Genomic DNA, 15,533 nt, shown 5'->3' on the forward strand with positions numbered 1-15,533 from the left:
CTATCAATCTCTCTAGAAATAGTTCAGGCACTCTGGAAGTTTCATGGAAGTAGGGATTCATTCAACAAATACTTACTGAGCACCAACAATGAGCAGGCACTGTTCTAGGAGCTGGAAATAGAAGTAAAATATACAAATAAACCAAATGATGTCATTACAGTTTATATACTGTTTATTTAGTTATTAATATGGACAGCCTATTATGCAACATTACAGATGTCTTTCAAAATCTAAAATAAAATATAGTCCACTATCCAGCCCAGGAGAAGACAATGAACCAGATCGTTCTTACAGTAAATGTAGCAAAAGCGCTCACAATAATCGTCCTTTGCTTGGACATCAGAGGGAACAGTCACTCAAAAAGTTCTTTACCTCCACTGGGGTTTTAACTTTCTCAAATTACAGCTATTTCAGAGTCAAAAGTCCAACTTCGATCACCCCATAGAGATGCGCAGCATCAATTCTGGAGAGCAAGGAGCCCACCTTACCTTTCAGCCAGTATTTGTCAAACACGGGCATTCGGAGAAGGCAGGTATGTCACAGGGATGTTCATGTGTTTCAGAGCTCTAAGACCCGTTTGGTGTGGTGGTAGCAGTGAAGAGTGTACTACATTCTGCCAAGGGGGCTTCTGACCTCTTCAGTCTTGGCACTTGGCACTGTCACTTTCCGATAGGCTTTAAGATCCACTGCAGTTCTCTGTGGAAAGTGGAGGTGGGAAACTCTAACAGCTACTGGGATGAGGCCATGTGCAGAATGAACTGGACTGGCTACTATGGCTTTTATGACCTTCCTTTCTTTAGTCTAGACAAACACTTCTTAATCTTTTTTCATATGCCCTGCTAGTTCTCATATAAAATTTAAAAGGGTTAAAAGACCAAGGAAACTTCTTGCTTTCAAGCTGAATGGTGAAAAACAGAAAAAAAAAAATCCATTTTCTAAAGAGCTGTACTCAACTTTCTCAGTTGAAAACAAATCCCAAGTGACTTTTAAAGACATGTGGTGAACAATGTTGATTAACTGACAGAAGAAATTCTGAGGTGAAACTGTACATATATCAGAATCTAAAATACAGGCAAAAAACAAGATGTACTAGTATACTATTCTTCAACCCCTTAGTTTCATGCTGAAAACTACAAATGTTTTCAGCATCATCAGGCTACTGATGACGGCCAGTTAAATATGACATAGAAAACCTTAGAAAGTCTTGCCAAGTTTGTGGCAGTTTCAAGAGTCTACAAAGGAAGAAGAAGAAACCAGAGGGTAAAGAGCGAGAGCATTGGACTTTATTTAACTCTAGGTACCATGGGTTTGACATCAGTAGGTAAGACTAATGAATAAGCAGCCATACAGGTTTTTTGGTCACTGTGCTTTCCAAGCACCAAGAAATGGAGCTATTTTTACTATTCAATTCCATCTTTCATAAGCTAGTCAGATCCTGCTGCATTCTCATTTGTTTCTAATTAATTTACCAGTACATTATTATGTAGTCTACCAAGGACGAGGAGCAAGTCATTGTGTAGTACCAAGTTTACGTCATCATCATAGGACTACAACATGCACATTCTACTTAATGTAGCTCAAGCAACAGGAATACAAGGAAACAGTTATGGGGTGGAGACTTGTTTTTGACAAATTCATGTTCACACTAACTAACTAACTATGGGTTTAGAAATCTTATTGGGAAGGTACCTACAGCAGTTCTTCAATTGGCATTGGAACATTACACGCATGCACAAGTGATATGGAAGAGAATGAAGCAGAAGAGGCAGCTGGATGGAGGACAAAGGGGAAATGAGGGGTGTATCAGGGAGGGGTAGTTCTCAGCTTTCCACAGCAAGTCTCTGCTCTGTGAGAGAAGCCTGTTGAGCAACACTTTTGTTCTCATGACTGCGAAGTTTGGATACAACATCTAGAAAGGCCAAATCCTGTACTTCCTTGTGTAGAGATTCTGGAAGACAAAAACAAGGCAACAGGTATGCTTCTATTAGGTTGTTCTACTCTTTCTTACTATACACTCGACCTAAAACATATACCCAAAATGCTCATTTAAATGATACCGAGTGATAAAACTAGGAACAATTCTGGAAAAAGACACAGCAGTAGCCTAGAAATGTCTTTTTTAGGGATGTTTGTTAGAATAAAAAAATCAGAGACCCTTTATAAAAATAAATCATATGTCAAGTTCTACAGTCAAAGGTTGATTAAAGTAATGAGTTATAATTAAAACACAGCTCATTGTATGATCTCAAGGTTCAGTTATACACTCCTAACTTAACCCTATCAATCATCAGTTCAAATATGAAGTCCAATACTTACGGAAAAATCTTAGATCTGTTTCAAATTAATTTTGTGGCAAATAAAAAGGTTATTACCTCACATCCTTTCAACAAATTTCTGTGATAGGAAATCTAAAAAGGAGCCTACTATATCTTCCTCTTTCTCGTTTTCTTGCTCTATTTAACTTCAGTTACAGTAAAATACAGGATTCCTCTTAAGTCTGGTAAGTTTAATGTAATTAGCATCCCTCAAACTGATGTGTTTATTTTGATAAAACTGAGGTATAAAACCAGAACCAGCTGGAGTAGCAATACTCATATCAGACAAAATAGACTTCAAAATAAAGACTGTTACAAGAGACAAAGAAGGACACTATGTAATTAATGATCAAGGGATCAATCCAAGAAGGAGATATAACAATTTTAAATATATATGCACCCAACACAGGAGCACCTTAAAGGCAAATACTAACAAACAGCCATAAAAGGAGAAACTGACAGTAACACAATAATAGTGGGGGACCTTAACACCCCACTTTCATCAATGGACAGAGCATCCAGACAGAAAAACCAATAAGGAAACACAGGCCTTAAATGACACATCAGACCAGATGGACTTAATTGATATTTATAGAGCATTCCGTCCAAAAGCAGCAGAATACACAGTCTTCTCAAGTGCACATGGAACATTCTCCAGGACTGATCACATGTTGGGCCACAAAGCGAGCCTTGGTAAATTTAAGAAAATTGAAATCTTATCAAGCAAATTTTCTAACCAAAACGCTATGAGATTTGAAATTAACTACAAGGAAAAAACTGTAAAAAACACAACATGTGGAGGCTAAACAATATGCCACTAAACAACCAATGAATCACTGAAGAAATCAAAGAGGAAATCATAAAATACCTAGAGGCAAATGACAACGAAAATACAACAGTCCAAAACCTATGGGACACAGCAAAAGCAGTCCTAAGAAGGAAGTTTACAACAATACAATCTTACCTCAGGAAATAAGAAAAATCTCAAACAAACAACCTAACCTTACACTTAAAGCAACTAGAGAAAGAAGAAGTAACAAAACCCAAAGTTAGTAGAAGGAAAGAAATCATAAAGATCAGAGCAGAAATAATTGTAATAGAGCCAAAGAAAATGATAAAAAAGATCAAGGAAACTAAAAGCTGGTTCTTTGAAAAGATAAACAAAATTGATAAACCTTTAGCCAGACTCATCAAGAAAAAACAGGGGAGTGGGCTGAAATCAATAAAATTAGAATGAAAAAGGAGAAGTTACAATGGACACCACAGAAAATCAAAGGATCATAAGAGACTACTACAAGCAACTATATGCCAATAAAATGGACAACCCAAAAGAAATGGACAAATTCTTAGAAAGGTGCAATCTCCCAAGACTGAACCAGGAAGAAACAGAAAATATGAACAGACCAATTACAAGTACTGAAATGGAAGCTATGATTAAAAAACTCCCAACAAACAAAAGTCCCGGACCAGATGGCTTCACAGGCAAAATTCTATCTAACAAACACCTATCCTTCTGAAACTATTCCAATAAAATCACAGAGGAAGGAACAATCCCAAACTCATTCTATGAGGCTACTATCACCCTGATACCAAAACCAAACAAAGGTACCACAAAAAAAGCAAGTTATAGGCCAATATCATTGATGAACGGACATGCAAAAATCGTCAACGAAACACTAGCAAACCAAATCCAACAATCCATTAAAAGGATCACACGCCATGATCAAGTGGGATTTATCCCAGGGATGCAAGGATTCTTCAATATATGCAAATCAATCACTGTGATACACCACATCAAAAAGTAGAAGAATAAAAACCATATGATCATCTCAATAGATGCAGAAAAAAGCTTTTGACAAAATTCAACACCCTTTTATGATAAAAGCTCTCTACAAAGTGGGCATAATAAAGGCCATATATGACAAACCTACAGCTAACAATGGTGAAAAGCTGAAAGCATTTCCTCTAAGATCAGGAACAAGACAAGGAGCTCATCAGTGAATTCGGTAAAGCTGCAGGATACAAAATTAATACACAGAAATCTGGTGCATTTCTACACATTAACAACAAAAGATCAGAAAGAGAAATGAAAGAGACAGTCCCATTTACCATCTCATCAAAAAGAATAAAATACATAGGAATAAACTTACCTAAGAAGGCAAAAGACCTGTACTCTGAAAACTATAAGACGCTGATGAAATAAATCGAAGATGACACAAACAGATGGACAGATATACTGTACAATGTTCTTGGATTGGAATAATCAATATTGTCAAAATGATGATACTACCCAAGGCGGTCTACAAATTCAACGCAATCCCTATCGAATTACCAATGGCATTTTTCACAGAACTAGAACAAAAAATCTAAAAATCTGTATGGAGACACAAAAAACCCCAAATACCCAAAGCAATCCTGAGAAGTAAAAACGGAGCTGGAGGAATCAGGCTCCCTGACGTCAGACTATACCGCAAAGCTACAGTCATCAAAACAGTATGGTACTGGCACAAAAACAGAAATATAGATCAATGGAACAGGATAGAAAGCCCAGAAATAAACACACACATGTATGGTCAATTAATCTATGACGAAGGAGGCAACACTATACAATGGAGAAAAGACAGTCTCTTCAATAAATGGTGCTGATAAAACTGGACAGCTACATGTAAAAAAAATGAAATTAGAACATCCTTTAACACCATACACAAAAATAAATTCAAAATGGATTAAAGACCTAAATGTAAGACTGGATACTATAAAACTCTTAGAGGAAAACATAGGCAGAACACTCTATGACATAAATCACAGCAATATCTTTTTCAACCCATATCCTAGAGTAATGGAAATAAAAACAAAAAATAAACAAATGGGACCTAATTAAACTCAAAAGCTTTTGCACAGCAAAGGAAACCATAAACAAAGTGAAAAGACAACCCACAGAATGGGAGAAAATACTTGCAAATGATGCGACTGACAAAGGATTAGTCTCCAAAATTTACGAAGAGCTCATGTAGTTCAATATCAAAAAAAAAAAAAACAACCCAATCAAAAAATGGGCAGAAGACCTAAATAGACACTTCTCCAAAGAAGATATATAGATGACCAAGTGGCACATGAAAAGATGCTCAACATCGCTGATTATTAGAGAAATGCAAATCAAAACCGCAATGAGATTCTACCTCACACCAGTCAGAATGGCCATCATCAAAAAGTCTACAAACAATAAATGCTGGAGAGGGTGTGGAGACAAGGGAACCCTCCTACACTGTTGGTGGGAATGTAAATTTGTATAGCCAGTATGGAGAACAGTATGGAGGTTCCTTAAGAAACTAAACACAGACCTACCATATGATCCAGTAATCCCAGTCCTGGGCATATATCTGGAGAAAAACATGGTCCAAAAAGATACACGCACCCCGATGTTCACCACAGCACTGTTTACAATGGCCAAGACGTAGCACAACCTAAATGTCCACTGACAGATGAATGGATAAAGAAGATGTGGTACATATATACAGTGGAATATTACTCAGCCATTAAGAAGAATGAAATAATGCCATTTGCAGCAATATGGATGGACTGAAGATTATACTAAGTGAAATAAGACAGGGAAAGACAAATATCATATGATATCGCTTATATGCAGAATCTAAAGAAAAAAAGATACAAATGAACTTATTTACAAAACAGAAACAGACTCACAGACTTAGAGAATGAACTTTTGGTTACCAGGGGTGGGACAGATTGGGAGCTTGGGATTGACATATACACACAACTATATATAAAATAGATAACCAACAAGGACCTAGTGTGCAGCACAGGGAACTCTGCTCAATACCCTGTAATAACCTAAATGGGAAAAAATTTTGAAAAAGAATAGATACATGTACATGTATAACTGAATCACACTGCTGTACACCTGAAACTAACACAACATTGTTAACTATACTCCAATATAAAATTAAAATTTTTAAAAATAAATAAAACATTCACTAATAGAATATAATGGTAAAACTAATAATAAAAATAATCAGTTTCATTACAACGTAATAAAATAAAAATAAACATAGTGGAAAGGCTAAAAAAATACAAAAAATGAAACCAGAACCAACGTTTTTAGCAGAAATAGAAAAATCCATTTTAAAATTCAGATGGAATCTCAAGGGACTCCAGATATCTAAAACAATCTTGAAAAAGAATAAAGTTGGAGGTCTTACACTTCCTAATTTCAAAACTTACTACAAAGCTACAATAATCAAAACAGTGTGGTGCTGATATAAAGACAGAGAGATTAACAGAATAGAACAGAAAGCCCAGAAATAAGGCCTCACATATATGGTCAAATAATTTTCAACATGGGTGTCAAGACCATTCAATGACAAAAGGACAGTCTTTTCAACAAATGGTGCTGGTAATATCCACAGGAGAAAAATGAGGTTGGTCCCTTACCTTACATCACATACAAAAATTAACTCAAAATAGATCAAAGACCTGAACATAAGAGCTAAAACTGTAAGATTCTGAAAGAAAACATAGGGGGAAGACTTCATGACATTGAGTTTAGTAATGATCTTTTGGATATGCATGAAAAGCACAGGCAACAAAAGGAGAAATAGATAAACTGGACTTTATCAAAATTAAAAACTGTGTATCAAAGGACACAACAGTGAAAAGGCAACCCTTGGAATAGGAGAAAATACGTGCAAATCATATATCCAATAAGCATTTAATACACAGAACATATAGAGAACTTTTCCAAAAACAACCCAAATAAAAAATGGGCAAAGCACTTGACTAAACATATCACCAAAGAAGATAAGATATACAAATGGCCAATAAGCAAATGAAAACATCCCCAACATCACTAATCATCAGGGGAAAGCAAATCAAAACTACAATAAGATACCACCTGACAACCATTAGGATGGCTATTATCAAAACAAATAACAAATATTAGCGAGGATGTAGAAACTGGAACCCATGTGCACCTCTGGTGGAAATGTAAAATGGTGCAGACACTGTGGAAAACAGTACAGTGGTTCCTCAAAAAATTAAGCATAGAATTACTGTATTATCTAGCAATTCCACTTCTGAGTATATAAGCAAAATAACTGAAAGCAGGAACTCAAACAGATATTTGTGCATTCATGGTCATAGTGGCATTATTCACAATAGCCAAAAGGTGAAAATAACCCAAATGTCCACTGATGGATGAATGGATAAACAAAATGTAATGTATACAAACAACGGAACATTATTCAGCCTTAAGAAGCAATGGAATTCTGACACATGCTACAACATAGATGAGCCTTGAAGACATTATGCTAAGGGAAATAAGCCAGACACAAAAGGAAAAATATCGTATGATTCCACTTACATGGGGTACCATGAGTAGTCAAATTCATAAAGAGAGAAAATAAAATGGTGGTTGCCAAAAGCTGGGGAGATGGGTGATTAGGGAGTTACTGTTTAAAGAGTATGGAGTTTCAGTTTGGAAAGAAGAAAAAGGTCTGGAGATGAATGGTGGGGACGGTTGCACAGTGATATGAATGTACTTAATCCACTGAACTGTACACTTAAAAATGGTTCAAATGACAAATTATATGTATATTTTACATTAAGAAAATGCCTGAACAATTATGAACACGCTTGAAACAAATGAGATCACAGCAAGGAAACAGAAGATATAAAGAAGAGAATAGAAATATTAGAACTCAAAACTACAGTACCTGCAACAAAAAGCTTGATAAGCCTATCAAGACAGAAGAAAGAAGAGAAGACAGAGAAGACAGAAGAAATAATCAGTGAACTTAAAGCAATACAAAGCCACAAAGCAATACAAATTACCCCATCTGAACAACGGAGAGATAATAAACTGGAAAAAAAATGAACAAAACCTCAGGGACCTGTGGGATATAGCTAAAGAGCTCACATTTATGTCATTAGAGGACTTGAAGGAGAAGAGAAATAAGGTGGGACTGAAAAGGTACCTGAAGGAACATGGTTAAAAACTTCCCAAATTTAGCAAAAGACATAGCGTACAGATTCAAGAAGCTGAGCAAGCCCTAAACAGGATAATCCTAAAGAAATCTACGCCAAGACACATCATAGTCAAACTTTTGAAAACTAAGAGAAAAAAGTCTTGAGACAGAAATGACACCTTACCTACAAGGGAAAAAACAGCGAGATAGTGGATTTCTCATAAGAAACTATGGAGGCCAGAAGAAAGTGGCACAACATTTTTCATGTTCTGAAAGAAAAGAACTGTCAACCCAGAATTCTATACACAGAGAAAATATTTTTCAGAAATGAAAAAGAAATCAAAATATTCTCAACGAAAATGAATAAGGAATAATAAAGGAAATGAGAATTTGTCACAAACAGACCTAACCTAAAAGAATAGCTAAAGGAAGTTCTCTAAACAGAAAGGGAAAAAAAGGAATTTTGGACCATCAGAAAGAACAGATATAGCAATTACATATAGATAAATACAATAGGCTTTCCTTTTATCAAGAGTTTTCTGGATTATGTTTGATGGTTGAAAACAAAAATTATAACACTAATGTGGTTCTAAATGTATACAGAGGAAATATCACTAATTTGAAAAGACATATGCACCCCACGTTCATTGCAGCATTACTTAGAAAAGCCAAGCTACAGCAGCAACTTACATGTCTATGGATATGTGAATGAGTAAAGAAATTATGGTGTGTGTATATAATGGAATATTATTCAGCCATAAAAAGAATGAAATCTTGCCATTTGTGACAATACGGCTGGACCTTGAGGGCATTATTCTAAGTGAAATGAGACAGAGAAAGACAAATACCATATGATCTCTCTTATACGTGGAATCTAAAAACCAAGTTCATAGATACAAAGAATAGATTGGTGGTTGCAGGGGACAGGGATTGGGGTTGGGAGAAATGGGTGAACTTTTAAAAATTAATTTAAATAAATGGAATAAATATTAAAAACTGCAATATTAATAAAAAACCCAAAGAAATAGTAAATGATTTTTGCTTACTGATTAAACAACACACAAACTTTTTATTTCCCACTGCTCTCCAACTTGGGTATCATATTACAGTAAAAAAATAAAAAAATAAAAAATCTCACCGGTTACCCAAATAATATTTCTATTTTTCTCTAACAGTGCATCACTAAAAATACTGGCCCTGGAAAAATTCAGAAAATAACCAAAGGAAATACTTCCTTAACTAAAGACTTAACACAAGAGTGTCTTGACCATTTATTTATTGGTCAAATTGAGAATGGATGCACTCTTTGTAAAGGAGAATTTTAACATTTGAGGGGTTGCCCAAGCAGGATTTGTGGAAAGGATCAACAATTACCTCAAAGAATGCAAGCAAAGCAGAGGTTACTGGGGCATTCGTCAGTACAGCGGCATAGAACAGAAAACACTAGGGTAATGCAGACAGAGCCATACCAGCAACATCCAAAAAGATGGAGCCTCAAGCCCAGGGATTCCGTGCTTCCAGTTCCTTTAGCAAAGCTGATGCAACTGCAGAGACAGATGCATCAAACCACTTTGACCTGATGCCATTACACAATCCATTCATTTAATTCTCCTTGTTCTGATCAAAGCTCATCAAGCAACCCTTGATGCCTGTCTGCCCTGAAGGAGTCAATGAGCCAGACATGTGCACTTGGGGTGTTCTGAGATCAGTGGCAGGCATACTTCTCATTATACATAAGTAAACTAACATTCTGGTTTTGTACTTGGATAAGGTGAGCCTGCCCCAGGAGTCATATCCACCCTTGGTGTGTGCACAAAAAAGTCCACCTAGAAACGCAACTCTGCCCATCAAGGCTCACTACCAGAGGTGCTTTCCCGACACCCACCCCCTCTACTGCCCATCATTTGGGTTGTTACCATCACCTTGAAAGTGCCTGTCACTAACCAGACAGGACAATTTATGTTCACCACTCCTCACCCAGCACCACTGCAATGTCCCTGCTCACTTCCTTCACTGTCTTGGCTTCCTCGTCTAACCAATGGTAGTAATAATAATGATAACCAACTTTGTGGATGAAATTATGTAATCTTTAAGCATTAAAAAAAAAGGTGGGGGGATGACAGAGTGGATTAAAAAACATGACCCAACAATATGCTGCCTACACTTCAAATACAAGATACCGCAGATTGAATCTGAAAGGGCAGAAAAAGATCACGTGAATGTTATTCAAAAGAAGGTAGGAGTAGCTATATTAACATCAGATAAAGTAGACTTCAGAGGAAAGAAAACTACCAGAGACAGAGAGGAACATTACATAACGATAGAAAGGTAAATCCACTAGGAAGGGTGTATGCACCTGCCAACTGAGCTGCAAAATGTATGAAGCAAAACCTGATAGAACTGAAGGGAGATACAGACAAATCAACAATAATAGCTGGAGACTTCAACACCCCTCTCTCAGTAATTGACAGACCGAGTAGAAAATCAGCAAGAATACAGAAACACCATTACCAAACAAAAGGATCTAACTGACATTTATAGAACTCACCACTCGATAACAGCAGGATACATGTTCTTTTCAAGTGGTCCATGAAATGTATAACAAGATATGCCAATGATTTCTTGAACAAACTCCTTAGCTAATATCATGGTATACAAAATCAGAATTTGTTCCTTATATAAAATATTTTAGGGTTAATGAAACTTAAAGGTATTAATTTTTTAACACTGACTTTTGCCTATATTTGCTATATAACACTTTCCATTATTAAGAATCTTTTGGGAGTATTTGCAGTGTAAAAGTAATCCTGTATCTTCCATAAACTAATTTCTAATGCTTTTAAAACCCAAAGCCACCATTTACTATGATTTTATATTTAATGTCAACCGTATGTTGATGAATATCAAATGACAGAGAAAATACGTACCAGATCCCATGAGAGCACAGATCAGGACCATGGAATTATATTTGATTTCAGGAGCACTTCTCTCATCTGCTAGCAGTGTGTGTAAAATCTGTACAAGTTTAGCACTTTCTAGATCTTTCTCAGCAGTGCCTGGAACATGAAACGAAGTATCAGCTATATTCACTGGGTATGAACCTGGGACAATCTGGCTAAATACTAACTTCCCTTTCTAGAAACTGATAATGTGAAACCTTTCAAACGGGACTCATAAATAATAATGACATAGACATGCAATATTAAATTTAGACCTTGTTAAAAGGGTATTTAGATCTAAAATTCAGTAGATACTTCAGGAGTTTAGGCCTAAAATTCAATATTAAAACATTCCTTTAAATATGAGGCAATTAAAAACCTTTATTATGAAAACTGTTAAACATATACAAAAGCAGAAAAGATAGTATGATACACTATGTACTATCACCATCTTCAAAAATGATCATGGCCAACTGTGTATCCTCTATCTCTAGTCTTATCCACTTATTCTAACCCATCCCAAATTATTTTGGAGCAAATCCTATAATCACATAATTTCCTCCACAGGTATTTCAGCATGTATCTTCAAGAGAATCGGACTCTGCAATTCCTATCAAAATCCCAAGAGGATTCTCCATAGGAAATAGATAAGCTTATACTAAAATTTATATGGAAAGCCACAGGCCCTAGAAGAGGTAAACAATCTTGATAAAGAAGAATAAAGTGGGGGGAATTCCTCTACCTGATATGAAGGTCACTGTATAGCTACAGTTATCAAGACAGTGTGGTGTTGGTGGAGAGACAGACACATAGGTCAGAGGAACTGAAAGAAGACCCTAGAAGTAGACCCACACACGTAAGCGCAACTGATTTTTAACAAAGGTACAAAATCAATTTAGTTGAGGAAAGACAGCCTTTTCAATAAATGGTGCTGAAGCAATTACATCCATAGGCGGAAAAAAAAAAAAAAAAAGAAACCCTGACCTAAACCTCACATCTTATACAGATATTAATACAAAAAGGATCACAGAGTTAAATGTAAAACTACAGGACTTTCAGAATATAAATAATCCTCAAAACTCAATAGTTAAAAACAATTTAGAAAATGGGCAAAGATCTAAATAGGCATTTCACCAAGGAATAAATACAGATGGCAAATAAGCACATAAAGATGTTCATCATCAGTAGTGATTAGAAAAATGGAAATTAAAACTGCATGAGATATCACTATATATCTATCAGATTGACTAAAATAAAAGAAAAAAACAGGGACAATACTAAATGTTGGTGAGGGTACAGAGCAAATTAGATCACTTATGCAGTGCTGGCGGGAATGTAAAATGGTATAGCCACTCTGAAAAACAGTCAGTTTCTTTAAATATCAATCATGAAGTTGCCATACAACCCAGGAGTTATCTAGTAACTCGTAGGCATTTATCTAGAAAAATGAAAATTTATGTTTACATAAAATCCCATATATGAATGTTCATTGTAGCTTTATTTTTAAAAATCCCAAAGTGGAATCAGCCCAGATGTCCTTCAATACGTGAATGGTTAAACAAATTGTGGTACATACATATCACAAAATACTATTCAGGAATGAGAAGGAATGAACTATTGACACACAAATCAATGACTCTTTAGGAATTTATGCTGAGCAAAAGAAGCCGATTCCATAAGGTCACATACGATATGATTCCATTTATATATTTTTGAAATGAAAAAAATTTTAGAAATGAAGCGCAGATTAGTGGTTTCCAGGGATTAGGAGCAGTGTAGGAGGTAGGTGAATGTGGTTATAAATGGAGAATCCTTGTGGTATTAGAACTGCTCAGATACACCTACACAGGTGATAAACTGAATATAACATACACACAAGTAAGTACAAGTAAAACTGGGGAAGTATGAATAAGATAAACTGAATATAACATACACACAAGTAAGTACAAGTAAAACTGGGGAAGTATGAATAAGATAGGTACATTGTATCAGTGGTTGGGATGTTACACTAGTTTTGCAAAATGTTACCACTGGGCAAAACTGGGCGAAGTGTACAAGGGATCTTTCTGTATTATTTCCTACGACTGCTTGTGAATGTACAACTATCAAAAAAAAAAAAAAAAAGGATAAGGACTCAAAATGTTGCTTCAATACTATTATCGTAAAAAATTTTATAGTAATTCCTTAATAATATCTAAAAGCCTGTAAGGATACAAGTTTGGAAAAATACGGTTTTCAAAGTGTATTTTATATTAAAAAGGTAGTATGACCTCATTTCTAAATCTTAGGCTCAAAGAGCCTAGGAAGCACTAGGTGACAACAACCAACAACAAATACGATTATGTTTTGTCATTTTATATAGTTCTGTGGTAAGGTAAACAGACTCAGGCAATGCTCAGCTATCAGGAGGCAGACAAAATTAAAGCCTATTTAGAAGATACTAGTTATGAAGGGCACAAGACCAGATTCAGCCCAGGATAGGAAGTCAAGGATATTCTGAAATTGCTCTATCACTTTAAGCCATTTTTAAAAATCAAGCCATGAACCCCGTTTGGTATTCAATGTCCTCACCAACTCTCACCTCTTCATCATAGCTTCCCCTCTTAAAGGTGTCTGGACCTCTGGACAGACTCACATAATCTACCCAAACCATGGAGGAAATCACAGCATCTTTAACCTAAGTTAGTGACCAAAGCCACATATATTTTCTGGATGTTTTCTTTCTTTAGAATTCAAGAAAATTTTACATCCTACTTATACGTGATTTTTTAAAAATTATAAATTGTTTTAATTGTCCCCTTAAGAGGACAAAAATTCAAATCTCTCATACCTGAAATCTGAGTAAATCTGACACTGAAGGAGATATACCATGTTTATCTTTTGGCTTCTCCTTCCTGGGATAAGGGTTGGTGGGTCCACTTGCCCCAGTGTGAGAATTACGGGCAAAAATCATCACTGGGAACTGAGGTGATCAGTTAACAGTATTTACCCGAATGGTTTTGAACCGAACAGGACATGCCTACCAAGTCTATAGTCCTCCTTTACGTAAGGCAACCTCAGGCCTTACCACAGGCCATGTGACTTTGATTGTCCCCAGCTGACTATGTATCAGAGTTTGGTTCCGGAGACAAAGTTGCTACTCATAAACTAGATGCTAGCTTCTCCTGAAGAATTCTGAATAACAGGAATGCTACTGCTAGAGAGAAACTACCTGAATCATTTAGACTCTGCTTTGGGGGAATCCTGAATGTAAATACACAGAAGAGTGACATAAAAGGTGAGAATTTAGAATGAAGGCAATGCTGTAAAGCAACAGAAACCATGGTGATAGAGAGGAGGAGGTTAGTAAGAGAGAATCAATAGTAGAAATGGAAGGGAAGGTCTGGATGTCTGGAAGAGTAGCAAACCCTGAACTTGTTGTATTTTAAGTATTGTTTCACTTCTCCATGAGGTCTGCTGAAAATGTTTTCTGTATTCCCTAAGTGCCTAAACTTTGAGGTATCAAAATTTAAGAGTCAAACTAACCTTAAAGCATTACCCTAAAAATGTTACCAAAAGAACAACCAAAAAGGACAGCTATGGTGACAATCTATAGAATATGATTTTCCATATACTCAGATCCGGACGGGTACAGAAACACACTGGCAAAATGCTTCTAGTCAAGGTCCTGTCTGACTTCTATTCCACTCCTGTGCTTTCTTTCATCCAAGATAAAAACAGGAGAAAATAAGTTTGTCACTGGGGTACTTACCCAATTCTAAAGCTGCTATTAGTGCCAAAGCAACAAGGGCTTCATTCTGCATTATTACATGTTCACTAGTTGCCATGGTAACTAGATGCTTGATGCCACCACTTTGTACAATGGTTTTAATTACATCCTACAATAAATTAATATCACAGAATTATAAACTTTACTTTTAAACATAAAAAAACTGCGTTACCATCAGTCAATTCACTGTTGAGTGGTTTTCTGACAGTGTCCCTATGAATCATTACATTTAACCATAATTTCTTCTTCTTCACAGAAGAGAAGGAAAAAGCTTTTACCTTTAAATAAATTCATCAAAAGATGACAACTTAAATTACCTAAGCAAAAAAGACCACTGCAGTTCATATCAAGGAACCGAGAGTCCCAGAAGCTAACAAAGTCAAAGAAATAAAAGTGCCATTGCCCCAAATGAAGACTTACCACGAGATCAACAAAAGAGAATAAATCTTGGAATAATAATAATGTAAAAAGTTCTTCCTTTCAGATTTTTATTATAACACCAGGTAGTTGTTTCAGATGCATCAGGTGA

At 35.9% G+C, this 15,533-nt stretch overlaps 1 protein-coding gene across 5 annotated transcripts in view; it reads right to left on the reverse strand.

Annotated features, from left to right (window-relative positions):
* Window positions 1-909: 909 nt before the first annotated feature.
* Window positions 910-15,533, reverse strand: part of RAP1GDS1 (Rap1 GTPase-GDP dissociation stimulator 1) — a 257,700-nt gene continuing 243,076 nt past the window's right edge. For all 5 annotated transcript variants that reach the window (XM_060299768.1, XM_030865633.2, XM_030865634.2 and 2 more), the window contains 3 exons: window positions 14,987-15,113; window positions 11,224-11,352; window positions 910-1,948 (listed from right to left, as the gene is read on the reverse strand). In XM_060299768.1, the coding sequence (XP_060155751.1) occupies window positions 1,821-1,948; window positions 11,224-11,352; window positions 14,987-15,113 (384 nt within the window). In that variant the 3' untranslated portion in view covers window positions 910-1,820. The remainder of the gene's footprint in view (window positions 1,949-11,223; window positions 11,353-14,986; window positions 15,114-15,533) is intronic.

The sequence above is a fragment of the Globicephala melas genome, chromosome 5 (assembly GCF_963455315.2).
Source record: "Globicephala melas chromosome 5, mGloMel1.2, whole genome shotgun sequence".
Classification (NCBI taxonomy): domain Eukaryota; kingdom Metazoa; phylum Chordata; class Mammalia; order Artiodactyla; family Delphinidae; genus Globicephala; species Globicephala melas.